The following is a 14,642-nucleotide window of genomic DNA, read 5'->3' as shown; positions in this document are numbered from 1 at the left end:
AGCGCTGACACGAGTCATGTGATGACCATTTACTCGTATAAATATCACTCACTTCATAGATGTATCCTGCAGCACTGACACGAGTCATGTGATGACCCTTTACACGTATAAATATCACTCACTTCATAGATGTATCCTGCAGCACTGACACGAGTCATGTGATGACCCTTTACACGTATAAATATCACTCGCTTCATAGACATCAATGTATTCTGCAGCGCTGACACGAGTCATGTGATGACCCTTTACTCGTATAAATATCACTAACTTCATAGACTTCAATGTATTCTGCAGCACTGACACGAGTCATGTGATGACCCTTTACACGTATAAATATCACTCACTTCATAGACTTCAATGTATTCTGCAGCGCTGAAGCCAGTCATGTGATGACCCTATACTCGTATAAATATCACTCGCTTCATAGACTTCAATGTATTCTGCTGCACTGACACGAGTCATGTGATGACCCTTTACTCGTATAAATATCACTCGCTTCATAGACTTCAATGTATTCTGCAGCGCTGACACGAGTCATGTGATGACCCTTTACTCGTATAAATATCACTCGCTTCATAGACTTCAATGTATTCTGCAGCGGTGACACGAGTCATGTGATGACCCTTTACACGTATAAATATCACTCACTTCATAGACTTCAATGTATTCTGCAGCGCTGACACGAGTCATGTGATGACCCTTTACTCGTATAAATATCACTCACTTCATAGACTTCAATGTATTCTGCAGCGCTGACACGAGTCATGTGATGACCCTTTACACGTATAAATATCACTCACTTCATAGACTTCAATGTATTCTGCAGCACTGACACGAGTCATGTGATGACCCTTTACACGTATAAATATCACTCGCTTCATAGACTTCAATGTATTCTGCAGCGCTGACACGAGTCATGTGATGACCCTTTACACGTATAAATATCACTCGCTTCATAGACTTCAATGTGTTCTGCAGTGCTGACATGAGTCATGTGATGACCCTTTACTCGTATAAATATCACTCACTTCATAGACTTTAATGTATTCTGCAGTGCTGACACGAGTCATGTGATGACCCTTTACACGTATAAATATCACTCACTTCATAGACTTCAATGTATCCTGCAGCACTGACATGAGTCATGTGATGACCCTTTACACGTATAAATATCACTCACTTCATAGACTTCAATGTGTTCTGCAGCGCTGACACGAGTCATGTGATGACCCTTTACACGTATAAATATCACTCACTTCATAGATGTATCCTGCAGCACTGACACGAGTCATGTGATGACCCTTTACACGTATAAATATCACTCACTTCATAGACTTCAATGTATCCTGCAGCACTGACACGAGTCATGTGATGACCCTTTACACGTATAAATATCACTCACTTCATAGACTTCAATGTGTTCTGCAGCGCTGACACGAGTCATGTGATGACCCTTTACACGTATAAATATCACTCGCTTCATAGACTTCAATGTATTCTGCAGCACTGACACGAGTCATGTGATGACCCTTTACACGTATAAATATCACTCGCTTCATAGACTTCAATGTATTCTGCAGCGCTGACACGAGTCATGTGATGACCCTTTACACGTATAAATATCACTCACTTCATAGATGTATCCTGCAGCACTGACACGAGTCATGTGATGACCCTTTACACGTATAAATATAACTCGCTTCATAGACTTCAATGTATTCTGCAGCGCTGAAGCCAGTCATGTGATGACCCTTTACTCGTATAAATATCACTCGCTTCATAGACTTCAATGTGTTCTGCAGTGCTGACATGAGTCATGTGATGACCCTTTACTCGTATAAATATCACTCACTTCATAGACTTTAATGTATTCTGCAGTGCTGACACGAGTCATGTGATGACCCTTTACACGTATAAATATCACTCACTTCATAGACTTCAATGTATCCTGCAGCACTGACACGAGTCATGTGATGACCCTTTACACGTATAAATATCACTCACTTCATAGACTTCAATGTGTTCTGCAGCGCTGACACGAGTCATGTGATGACCCTTTACACGTATAAATATCACTCACTTCATAGATGTATCCTGCAGCACTGACACGAGTCATGTGATGACCCTTTACACGTATAAATATCACTCACTTCATAGACTTCAATGTATCCTGCAGCACTGACACGAGTCATGTGATGACCCTTTACACGTATAAATATCACTCACTTCATAGACTTCAATGTGTTCTGCAGCGCTGACACGAGTCATGTGATGACCCTTTACACGTATAAATATCACTCGCTTCATAGACTTCAATGTATTCTGCAGCACTGACACGAGGCATGTGATGACCCTTTACATGCATAAATATCACTCGCTTCATAGACTTCAATGTATTCTGCAGCGCTGACACGAGTCATGTGATGACCCTTTACACGTATAAATATCACTCACTTCATAGATGTATCCTGCAGCACTGACACGAGTCATGTGATGACCCTTTACACGTATAAATATAACTCGCTTCATAGACTTCAATGTATTCTGCAGCGCTGAAGCCAGTCATGTGATGACCCTTTACTCGTATAAATATCACTCACTTCATAGACTTCAATGTATCCTGCAGCACTGACACGAGTCATGTGATGACCCTTTACACGTATAAATATCACTCACTTCATAGACTTCAATGTATTCTGCAGCGCTGAAGCCAGTCATGTGATGACCCTTTACACGTATAAATATCACTCGCTTCATAGACTTCAATGTATTCTGCAGCGCTGACACGAGTCATGTGATGACCATTTACACGTATAAATATCACTCGCTTCATAGACTTCTATGTATTCTGCAGCGCTGACACGAGTCATGTGATGACCCTTTACACATATAAATATCACTCGCTTCATAGACTTCAATGTATTCTGCAGCGCTGACACGAGTCATGTGATGACCCTTTACACGTATAAATATCACTCACTTCATAGACTTCAATGTATTCTGCAGCGCTGACACGAGTCATGTGATGACCCTTTACACGTATAAATATCACTCACTTCATAGACTTCAATGTATCCTGCAGCGCTGACACGAGTCATGTGATGACCCTTTACACGTATAAATATCACTCACTTCCTAGACTTCAATGTGTTCTGCAGCGCTGACACGAGTCATGTGATGACCCTTTACATGTATAAATATCACTCACTTCATAGATGTATCCTGCAGCACTGACACGAGTCATGTGATGACCCTTTACACGTATAAATATAACTCGCTTCATAGACTTCAATGTATTCTGCAGCGCTGAAGCCAGTCATGTGATGACCCTTTACTCGTATAAATATCACTCACTTCATAGACTTCAATGTATCCTGCAGCACTGACACGAGTCATGTGATGACCCTTTACACGTATAAATATCACTCACTTCATAGACTTCAATGTATCCTGCAGCACTGACACGAGTCATGTGATGACCCTTTACACGTATAAATATCACTCACTTCCTAGACTTCAATGTGTTCTGCAGCGCTGACACGCAGTCATGTGATGACCCTTTACACGTATAAATATCACTCACTTCATAGATGTATCCTGCAGCACTGACACGAGTCATGTGATGACCCTTTACACGTATAAATATAACTCGCTTCATAGACTTCAATGTATTCTGCAGCGCTGAAGCCAGTCATGTGATGACCCTTTACTCGTATAAATATCACTCACTTCATAGACTTCAATGTATTCTGCAGCACTGACACGAGTCATGTGATGACCCTTTACTCGTATAAATATCACTCACTTCATAGACTTCAATGTATTCTGCAGCACTGACACGAGTCATGTGATGACCCTTTACACGTATAAATATCACTCACTTCATAGACTTCAATGTATTCTGCAGCGCTGAAGCCAGTCATGTGATGACCCTTTACACGTATAAATATCACTCACTTCTGCACATTAATCATTGCTCTTCACAATCACAAAAGTCACCGATTATGCTTTCAAAACAGCAGATATCTCCGAAAGGTAAGTAGTTCGGATCTCCGAAATACTTATTATTTTTTTCATACATTTATTTATTTTGTGGAATTTGATCATTTTCCACGGCACACCTGACAATCTTTCACGGCACGCAGCACATTAGTTGGGAAACACTGACTTAAGCCAATTCAACTTTGAAAACATCAACATCAGATATCAAACGACATCAGCAAGATGGACAGCGCTGTTTTGTAACAGTATAAAATGCGTAAAAATCACTTCCATATAGGATAGCAAAAACAAAATCTAATTGCCGATTTTGCTTCTTTATTTTCATCGCCCAACATCAGTGGGAACAATGTGTCAGACTTTTTGATACACACAGGTGATCGATGCGGGGCTGCACGGTACAAAAGAATAAACGGAAATCATCCTCCACCTGCAGCCTTCATCGGTATTTGCTTTTAAGCAGAGTCAAAGCGGAAAACCCACACTCACATAAGTAAGTTGAGGTGAAGGGGATGAGGACATTCATAGCCTTTCGAGAGAGGTGGAGAAACTCAGTCAATACAAAGAGATCCATTTTGCAACACGCATAACACTCACTTCAACACGCAAGCTAGCTGGACAGATGTGTACAGACGTGAAGCAATATGTTTTTCCCCCAGGGGAGGCGCGCCTCACCAATTGAAAACCTCTGATCTACAGAATCAGTAGGATCCTTTCTTTCAAATGTGGCAATTGTCTGCAGTTTTATCATCTGCAAAGAACATGTTGATCGCCGTTTGCAGCTCTGTTTGTTTTAACTGATCGTTTGTGAGCGTTCAAAGGGATCTCTAACGTCAGATGGTGTTCAGAGAGAGGAGACTTCAGTCTACACAGTCATTTATCACATGACTGTAAACACGACAAACAAGCAAACATTCGCTCCATTCCCAGACATGATGCAAACTGTGTTTGTCAAGTTGTATTGGGTAGAAAACACATGCAAGCAAGCCCTTGTGCATAAGACATGAAAGGAGTTTGATATGAGCTCTGGCCCCAGAGTAAGATGGAAGATCAGAGGGTCACCATATGTCTTCCTCTCAGAAGAGCTGATGCTGAAGAGAACTCCACCATATGTCAAATCACCGGCCTGCATCTTTATTTTGATAATTGTTGATAATAAATGGTTCAAGGTGAAGTTTTTCAATGTTAAAATACCATCTTCCTATACAGAGTCAACTAGAAGACATTTGTAGGTTGATTTTCCTGAAAAGTGTTAACAGTGTGACTCTGAAAACATTCATGTTTGATTGACCCCACTTACCCATCATTTTAGGATGGGACTATCTGTTTGGTGATCAACGGACGACAGTGATTATTGTTGTGATTCCTTTTGGTAACGCTAGTGACATACAAGTTACACATTTCAACTTCACAGGGAATATACTTCACTTAATACATTTTAGAAACACATTTGAATTTGTAGTCAGGTTAGCATACAGCGAAACAAAACTATCATGTAAAAGTGGCAAACCTTTCTGGACCGCTGGACTGTTCTGAACACTCGTGGCCTTTGAAGAGGGTTTAGAGGAGTCTCTATCCGAGTCTTTACTCATGTCCACAGAGACCACCACGTCCTTCATACCAGAAGAATCATCTGAAAGACAATGGAAACCGTTAGTAAGTAAAGTTCAGCAGGTCAACAACTCTTCAGTTCACAGAAAACAACCTCATTATAGGAGCAATTTCCTTCAGCCAAACACTCCAGCCCTTTCACGCATATCACACTGTCAAACGCTTGAAAGATTTTGCTTCACATTCCCTCTTGAAAAAGTCAATATGTGGCTATTGAAATGCCCTTTACCTGTTCTGCTGTAGCCAAGCAAGTTTCACATTAATCAAAAGTATATAACTGTGGGTTATACTGCAATAATGCAAGTTCCTTTGGCTGTAATTTGGTAGTTTACATAAAGCACTATACCTTGTCCTTGTATGTGAGAAATATCAAGCCCCTCTCTGAGACGGAGAATGACGACACCATACTGAAAATCAAACGAGTCACTACAAACACACAGATAAACATCTGTTAATGTCTCACAGACACATTCATTTACATTAAAACTGCATTTTTTCCATTTGCTCATAAACGTTTACCAGCATACTTTATCTGTAGATAAGGTTGAAGTCACAAGTTTTCATACAGTGGTTAAAAAAACTCATTTTTTAATCACTCCACAGATTTCATATTAGTAAACTATAGTTTTGGCAAGTAATTTAGGACATCTAATTTGTGCACGACATGAGTCATTTATCCAGCAATTGTTTACAGACAGATTATTTCACTTTTAATTGACTATATCACAATTCCAGTGGGTCAGAAGTTTACATACACTGTTAAATGTGCCTGTAAGCAGCTTGGAAAATTCCAGAAAATTATGTCAAGCCTTTAGACAATTAGCTTCTGATAGGGGCGCACAGAATTGAAGGTGTACCTGTGGATGTATTTTAAGGTCTACCTTCAAACTTCTTGCTTGACATCATGGGAAAATCAAAAGAATCAGCCAAGACCTCAGAAAAACAATTGTGGACCTCCACAAGTCTGGTTCATCCCTGGAAGCAATTTCAAAAGACCTGAAGGTATCATGTTCATCTGTACAAACAATAGTACACAAGTATAAACACCATGTGACCACACAACCATCATACCGCTCAGGAGGGTGAAGCATTATGTCTCCTAGAGATGAACGTAGTTTGGTGCAAAAACTGAGGCCTGCAAGTTGAAGGACACCATCCCAACCATGAAGCATGGGGGTGGCGGCATCATGTTGTGGGGGTGCTGTGCTGCAGGAGGGACAGGTGCACTTCACAAAATAGATGGCATCATGAGGAAGGAAAATTCTGTGTATATATTGAAGCAACATCTCAAGGCATCAGCCGGAAAGTTAAAGCTCGGTCACAAATGGGTCTTCCATATGAACAAAGACCCCAAGCATACCTCCGAAATTGTGGCAATATAGCTTAAGGACAACAAAGTCAAGGTATTGGAGTGGCCATCACAAAGTCCTGACCTCAATCCAATAGAAAATGTGTGGGCAGAACTGAAAAGTGTGTTCGAGCAAGGAGGCCAACAAACCTGAATCAGTTACACCAGTTCTGTCTGCAGGAATGGGACAAAATTCCAGCAACTTATTGTGAGAAGCTTCTGGAAGGAAACCCAAAATGTTTGACTCAAGTTAAACAATTTAAAGGCAATGCCACCAAATACTGACAAAGTGTATGTAAACTTCTGACCCACTGAGAATGTGATGAAAGCAATAAAAGCTGAAATAAATCATTCTCTCTACTATTATTCTGACATTTCACATAATTTCTTTTTTTCTATTTGATTCCCTTTTCTCTCAATTTGGAATGCCCAATTCCCACTACTTAGTAAGTCCTCTTGGTGGTGTGGTTACTCACCTCAATCCAGGTGGTGGAGGACAAGTCTCAGTTGCCTCCACTTCTGAGACCGTCAATCCGAGAATCATATTATGCGACTTGTCGTGTGTGACACTGTGGAGACTCACAGCACATAGAGGCTCGTGCTACTCACCGTGATCCACGCACAACTTACCAGGCACCCCATTGAGAGAAAGAACCCCCAAATCGTGACTACGAGGAGGTTACCCCATGTGACTCTAACCTTCCTAGCCACCGGGCCAATTTGGTTGCTAAGGTTGCTAAGGAGACCTGACTGGAGTCACTCAGCACGCCCTGAATTCAAACTCATGTGATAGTCAGCGTCTATACTCACTGAGATATCCAGACTCCTGACATTTCATTCTTAAAATAAAGCGTTGATCCTAACTGACCTAAGACATGAAAGTCTTCTATGATGAAATGTCAGGAATTGTGAAAAACTGAGTTTAAATGTATTTGGCTAAGATGTATGTACACTTCTGACTTCAAATGAACATTTAGTGTACAGGTGAATGTCTGGGTCACATTCCATATAAAAGATATATAAAATATTATGAAAAAAAATTGCATTTAAAGTGAAATATAATAGTTTGCTGCATTACAGAGATGAGAACTGGGGGTGGGGTGGTTCATTCATAGTGACAATTAAAAATAAATAAATAAATAAACCTACTTCTTATATTTTGCTCAAAGAAAACATTCTTGTTTCTTTGTTGATTTTGGGATGTACATGAATCTGGACATGTTCTAGACAGGTTTCATGAGATTCTCCTCTAATCTCATGTGACGTGTGTGACATAACTTTGTTTCAGTCAAAGAAATCCCTCAAATTCATGTCCAATAGTCTCTTGATGTCTGTATATGTGTGTATTAGCGTAAGTTAAGCAGACTACACAGTCAATCATGAGGATTTTTATCAACAGCAGCAGAAGATAAAACATTAAACTCACTGGATGATGTTGATGTAGGTCTCCACGTCCTTTATATCTCCGGTGCGCCAGTCGTTTTTGAAGCCAAGCACTAAAGTGTTGGGCCTCAACCTGCCCAAACCAGCAGCCTTTAACACACACACACACACACACACACACACACACACACACACTTACAGGTATTCTTTCAAAGTTAACCACCACAATCAGTGTGCCAAATGACACAACTTCAAACCATACGGTTCTATGATAGACCAAGAATAAAAGTAAATAAAAATATCAAATAGGTACGAACACCCCATCAGTGGAAAACAAAAAATAAACACAACGTATTCAACGCACCTGCAGTAAGTACTGTGTTCCTTGACGAAGGTCTTCAGCCACGACAGGTGTGTAAAAAGCTTTGGAGTTGTTGTGGAGGAGCCATCGTTGGTAGCGCAGCGTATCGTTGTTCAGCTCTTTGAAGTTGGGCCTGCGGGAACTCTGTGTACCAGTGCAGAATATTAAACAAAGAGATAATGAAGTATTTACACTAAGCATTTACAGCATGTAGCTATTAAATGACTCTTCCAAACAATGATGTCTGAGGACAAAATGCTGTGAGAGCCAATGGAGGGGTCACATCCAATGTACTCTACACAGATGCTTAAACAGAACTATAACCAGCGTCCCCACAGATTTAATGGACATTTTATTATTTCATGTAAATGTTCCAGTAACCCACAGAAACAAGAACTGATTGTTCCACAAAAACGGCTCTGCACGATTATCCACTTTCTTCTCACTGAAACAACGCGACCGTGACAGACATGTTCCAGGATCAACGTATCGGTTAGCCCTGGAACAACTTTCCTAACAACCAATCAGATTTTAAGGTTAGTGTAGGGCTGGGGTCAGAGGCTTGAACACCCAACATCATTTCTCTAATTTGAGGGGAAGGTTCTGGTTCTGATGATGGGTTTGGAATGTGAAAGTAATGGACAATGATTCAGTAATATCTTCATGGGTGTTGTATGTTTTAACCAATTGCATTTCCATGAATTTAACAGTTATTTGGGACTACTATCATCCCTTCATTTATTTTTGGTGCTTATGAAATGTCTTGACTGTTTTAGACATGTTGTCCCAGACCCAGACCTTAAATATTAAACTATGAAAATACATTATTAAAAACGACTTGTTTAAATCTATGATCATCTAAACAAAGACATTTCATTATTTATTGTGTAAAAAGGATTTTCCAAAATTGTCCCACAGTTGTGACGTCATTTCCAGCACAGAATTCTATTAAACACAAAACAGAATTTGAGATGTGCCGAAATGACTTGAATGACATAAATCTGTTGTGATGCATACATACACTGTTGGACATCGTTCATAGACAAATTAAATCAACTAGCGAGAGTTTGAAAATTTAATGAGATTTGACAGGGCTTAAAAGTCTCCACTTTATGAAACATCCATATACTATGTACAATACAAATAAATATAATCCCTAAAGTTGTAAATATTTGATTTTCACTACAGCAAAAAACTCTCGAGTCCTGCTGATGTGATGACAGAAACGAGAACAGGATGAGATCAGATACTCACAATGCGCACGTGACCGCACACCATCAGACCCACATTTTTGGTGAAGGCATGAACCAGATGCAGAATCGCTGGACGGGAGTTTGGAGCACCAGTCATCACCAAACACTGCGGCCTACAGGACACACACACACACACACACACACACACACACACACAAAAGATCACATTCTGAAAATTGAAAGCTTCATTTTCTGTTGAATCCTCAGAGTATCAGATGTGCTGTAAACAGTGACAGCAGCACAGATTCTCACGACCTCTGAGGTCAGAAATACATCACGTTCAGATTATCTTCAAAGCAAGAACTGTTAATAGAGGATTACTTTGAGAGTCAGAGACATGAGAACACTGATCCAGTCGATCTGGAAAGAGTTTAATGATAATGGGATTCTCATTAAAAGTGTGTTCTCATTAAACACAAACACTCTCATCTGCATTTCAACTTTGACATTCTATAGATCAGAAAACTACATCTAGAGCACCAGTTATGCTAAATTGACATGAATATCTTTGCACCCTTATTAAAGTTGTATATACATATACAACACACGTTCCCTTTACAAAAAGCTTCACTATGATGCTGCGCTGAAGAGCGCTTTGGGAACACGTCTCAATGTGACCAGCTGTGAATATGTGTGCAACACGTCAATGAACATTGACCGGAATTTATAGCCTCTGCCGATGTAATCATTGGCGCAGTGGCTATAAATAGATGCGTCACCGGTGCATCATCAGTGCTCTCCCGAGCCTGTCGAAATTTCTTTCCTCTGTTAGGAGTTAGATTCTGTTAGGCAGTGCACAGTGAATCTTTTCTCTTTCTTGCTTTCAAAAAAAAAAAAAAAATTGAAATATGACAGAAAGTCAAGACAACGATGCATGTTTCCCTGCCTCCGCTCTATATCCGAGAGGGACACACATCAGTTTTGTTTGTCTTGGGGAAGAGCATGCTGCTCTCGCATTGGGGCGGGTGCACGCATTGCGATCTTCTTTCGGGCAAAATGCTTCGCGCTCGCCTCGCTTACTTCCGGGAGTCAGCGCCCACTCTTTCATCGTGGGGCTCTCGCATATATCTGGCTGAGGAGCGAGAGACGGGTCCATCCCTACCGCTCGCTCTCTCCCCAGATCCAGCTGATCCTTCTCGTAAGCCTGAAGCGCGCCTCGGCGCCTCTTCGTTTCACGAGGGGGGCGCTGAACCTCTGTACATTTCACGCATAATAATAAAGCGGCTGAGAAATTACTTGAGGTGGTTTCTCGGGCTGTGGCCTGACTACAGCTAGACTGGCCACGTGAAAAGAGACCCCCCCCCCCAAACTATAAGACAGATTTCTGTCTGGTGGCAAAAAAAAAACATAAATATAATAATAAAAAAAAAGAAAAAGGAGGAAGGGAAAGCTATATTAGTCCCTTTCTTTCTTTGATGACATCCATGACGAGCTTTCTCGTTCATGGAGGAATCTTTAACTTCCTGTGTCTTCGTGCCCTTGATGTTGATATATTCGACTATCATGGGTGCTGAGACACGGGGGTATTCAATGATGCCGCCGGTTGAAGAGACGCTTGTGGGCTATCTCTCCCCGGGTTTGGCATCGTCATTTAAAAAGCCCTCCCTCCCCACAGAGCCTTGCAGGATAACCTCCACTTTAGTGGGGAGGGCTTATCAAGCAACAGGTCAGGCTGGTGCTGCTCTGCACACAAAGGCTGTATTACAGGCTTACCAGGCTGACCTGCTAGACGACCCGAGTGTGGGTGCTGCACTTGACGAGAAAGCTTTTTCTGAGCTTCGTCGAGCCACAGATCTTTCTCTCCGCGCGACCAAGCAAACAGCCCGTGCTATTGGCCGGTCTATGTCTGCCTTGGTCAGCGCGGAGAGGCACCTTTGGCTCAACCTTTCGGGCATCAAGGACAAGGATAAAGTTTTCCTCCTTGATTCCCCAGTTTCGCCTACTGGCCTATTCGGAGACACCATGAGCACAGTTATCACCAGGTTCCAAGAGGCGAAAGGCCACGAGGAGGCCTTCGGGCAGTTCCTCCCTCACCGCACTCAGAGGGCGGGTCCGTCAGCCACCCAGACCAGTCTCAGTCCTGTTAGTAGGGAGGCTCAAAAGCAAAGTGTGGCGAGTCATGCTCCTCCTCCCAGGGATTGGGGACAGTTTCGTCGCCCCCAGCAGCCCCAAAGCAAGACCTCAGGACCCTAATTTCTAAAAGAAGAAAACCCTGACGGTCTTGCGCCTAGTCTTGTGGGGGTAGCTCCCTTCGGGACAGTGCACGTGCTCTACTTCGCCCCTCCCAGTACCCCCGCGAAGCCTCTCCATTCCCGCCGCCTTTGGTGTTTCGGGTGGTAGAGGCTCCCATCAAAAAGTTGGGTGTTTCGCTGCTCCCTGCATTTATCCAGGATGCGGAACACTCAACACCTCCTCAACAGGAAGAGTTAAAAGATTTATACCCATCTCAGAGAACCTGGCAGCGTAGAAACTTCTGTCAGATATTTTCGTGGGTCCTAAGAACAGTAGAATACTTCACAGAATTATTACACAGAATACTTCCTGGTTCCCATGGAGGGTGAGGGGTTGCGTCTGGCCTTAGATCTTGGAGCTTGAACTGCCCAGTCTGGGTGTTCAAGTCCAAGATGCTGCCAATCAAGACGATCGTGTCACAGGCCCAACATCACGTTTGGCTGGTCACCATCGATGACGCACTTCTGCTCTTAGAAGCTCTGCCACAACACAGGAAGTTCCTGAGGTTCGCTTTTGGGGGCGAAGCCTTCCAGTATCGGGTTCTTCCATTCGGCCTAGCCCTTTTTACCCGCACATTCACAAATGCATGATGCAGCACCGGCTCCTTTGAGACTCCGGGGCAGCCGCATTCTGAATTACATAGACGACTGGCTGATCTAGCGCAGCTCCAGGAACTGGCAGTTCAGCACAGGGATATCGTCTTCGCTCATCTAGTTTCTCTGGGGTTGAGGCTCAACGCCAAGAAAAGCGTCCTCTCTCCCACTCAGAACACTGTCTTTCGGGGGACAGAATGGAGTTCGATCACAATACGGGCACAACTGTTTCCCGCTAGAATCGAGTCCACTAAGAATACCCTGAGCGAAGTCAGGCTAGGTCAAGGTTGTACTAGGTCTCAGGGCGTCTGCGTCCATGGTTATCCCTCTGGACCTTCTGCTCATGAGACCATATTTGTTGTGGCTCAAAGCCAGGGGGGTTTCTTCCAAGGGCCAAATCCCCTAGGCTAATAAGTGTTACGCGCCACAGGCTTTGTTCCCTTTCTATGTGGTTCAGACCCCGGTTTCTTACCTTGGGTCCCACTCTAGGTGTGTCTCATTGTCGCAGGCTGCTAACGACAGTCGCCTCCCTGATGGGCTGGGTAGCGGCCTTAAGTGGTCATCCAGCTTAAAGGGAATAGGAGGGTCGTCAGCTCGGTTGTCACAGTAACTGTCTCGAGTTGATGGCTGTATTTCTGGCCCTGAAATAGATCCTCCTGAGGCTACCATGTCTTGGTGCGGGTGGGCAATACAGCGGTAGTCTCTTACTCACACTATTAGGGAGATCCACGTTCATGTCAGCTGAATTTCTGCAGCTCCTGTCACTCAGGGCGGTTTATATCCCTGGATGCCCGTATACGCGAGCAGATTTACTGTCCAGAGTGGAAACTCCAACCTGAGGTAGTGGGTGAGATTTTTCCCAGGCAGAAGAGGACCTCTTCACCTCTATGAACAGCGCAATGTCTCCTCTGCTTCTCCCCGAGTCACCCACCCTGGACGTAAAGGCACATACATGACCAAGAATGCATCTGTATGCATTTCTTTCCCCGGTTTTTCTGCTCCCGGGAATCTTCGCCAAGGTTCGCCAGCAAGGGTCTTGCCTCCTACTGATAGCGCCGCGCTGGCCGAACAGGGTATGGTTCTCGGAGCTAAATTCTCCCCTCGACGGCTCGCCTCGGGTGATTCCGAACAGGAAGGACCTTCTTTCTCAGGCACAGGGGACTGTATTTCATTCCCAGCCCGAATTGTGGAACCTTCTCATGCTTGGCCCCTGTTGGGTACCAACTGAGGTACACAGGGCTTTCTCCTGAGGCTATCGAGACCATTTTAAGTGTTAGGGCTCCCTCCACTTGGAACAAATCTGGGTAGATTTTACAGGGCAGAAGAGGACCTCTTTGCCTCTATGAACAGCGTAATGTCTCCTCTACTTCTCCCCGAATGACCCAGTCCCCGCCTCTGGGGCTGAACACGGTGGCGCATACATGGCCCAGAATGTGCCTGTATACGTTTCCCTTTATTAAAAGTTAATATTGCAGAACCAGTTAACTGCCAGATCGCTTCAGTTCTGATCTTTCTGCAGGAAGAACCGTCAGCAGGCTTATGCCCCGCCACTCTCAGGGTCTATGTGGCTGCCACTTCGGCTTGCCATGCCTTGATGGACGGAGTGCCCTTCAGAGGCACCCTCTACTCTCTCGCTTCATTCATGGAGCCATGCAACTGTGGCCTCCTGCTAGGACCTCTTCATAGGACTTGGCAATAGTACTTGAGGGTCTGGTTGAGACCTTCTTTGAACCTCTAGAGTCAGTGTCTGACAGACTTCTGACTCTCAAGATGGTTTTTCTTATGGCAATTATCTCTAGAGAGAATTGGGGACCTACAGGCTCTGTCTGTTTTGCCAGCCTGTTTACAGTTTTAGAGTCCCC

General features: G+C 43.3%; 1 protein-coding gene across 2 annotated transcripts in view; it reads right to left on the bottom strand.

The window, feature by feature from the left end:
* The window catches only part of LOC127637031 (solute carrier family 12 member 2-like), a 106,948-nt gene that overhangs the window by 16,422 nt on the left and 75,884 nt on the right, over window positions 1–14,642 (bottom strand). For both annotated transcript variants that reach the window (XM_052117876.1, XM_052117877.1), the window contains exons 16-20: window positions 9,957–10,068; window positions 8,706–8,846; window positions 8,385–8,491; window positions 5,957–6,036; window positions 5,510–5,632 (exon numbers count right to left, since the gene is read on the bottom strand). In XM_052117876.1, the coding sequence (XP_051973836.1) occupies window positions 5,510–5,632; window positions 5,957–6,036; window positions 8,385–8,491; window positions 8,706–8,846; window positions 9,957–10,068 (563 nt within the window). The remainder of the gene's footprint in view (window positions 1–5,509; window positions 5,633–5,956; window positions 6,037–8,384; window positions 8,492–8,705; window positions 8,847–9,956; window positions 10,069–14,642) is intronic.

Source organism: Xyrauchen texanus, chromosome 44 (assembly GCF_025860055.1).
Source record: "Xyrauchen texanus isolate HMW12.3.18 chromosome 44, RBS_HiC_50CHRs, whole genome shotgun sequence".
Classification (NCBI taxonomy): domain Eukaryota; kingdom Metazoa; phylum Chordata; class Actinopteri; order Cypriniformes; family Catostomidae; genus Xyrauchen; species Xyrauchen texanus.
Note: the sequence above shows the minus strand (reverse complement) of the source record. Positions and strands in the feature narration are given on the sequence as shown.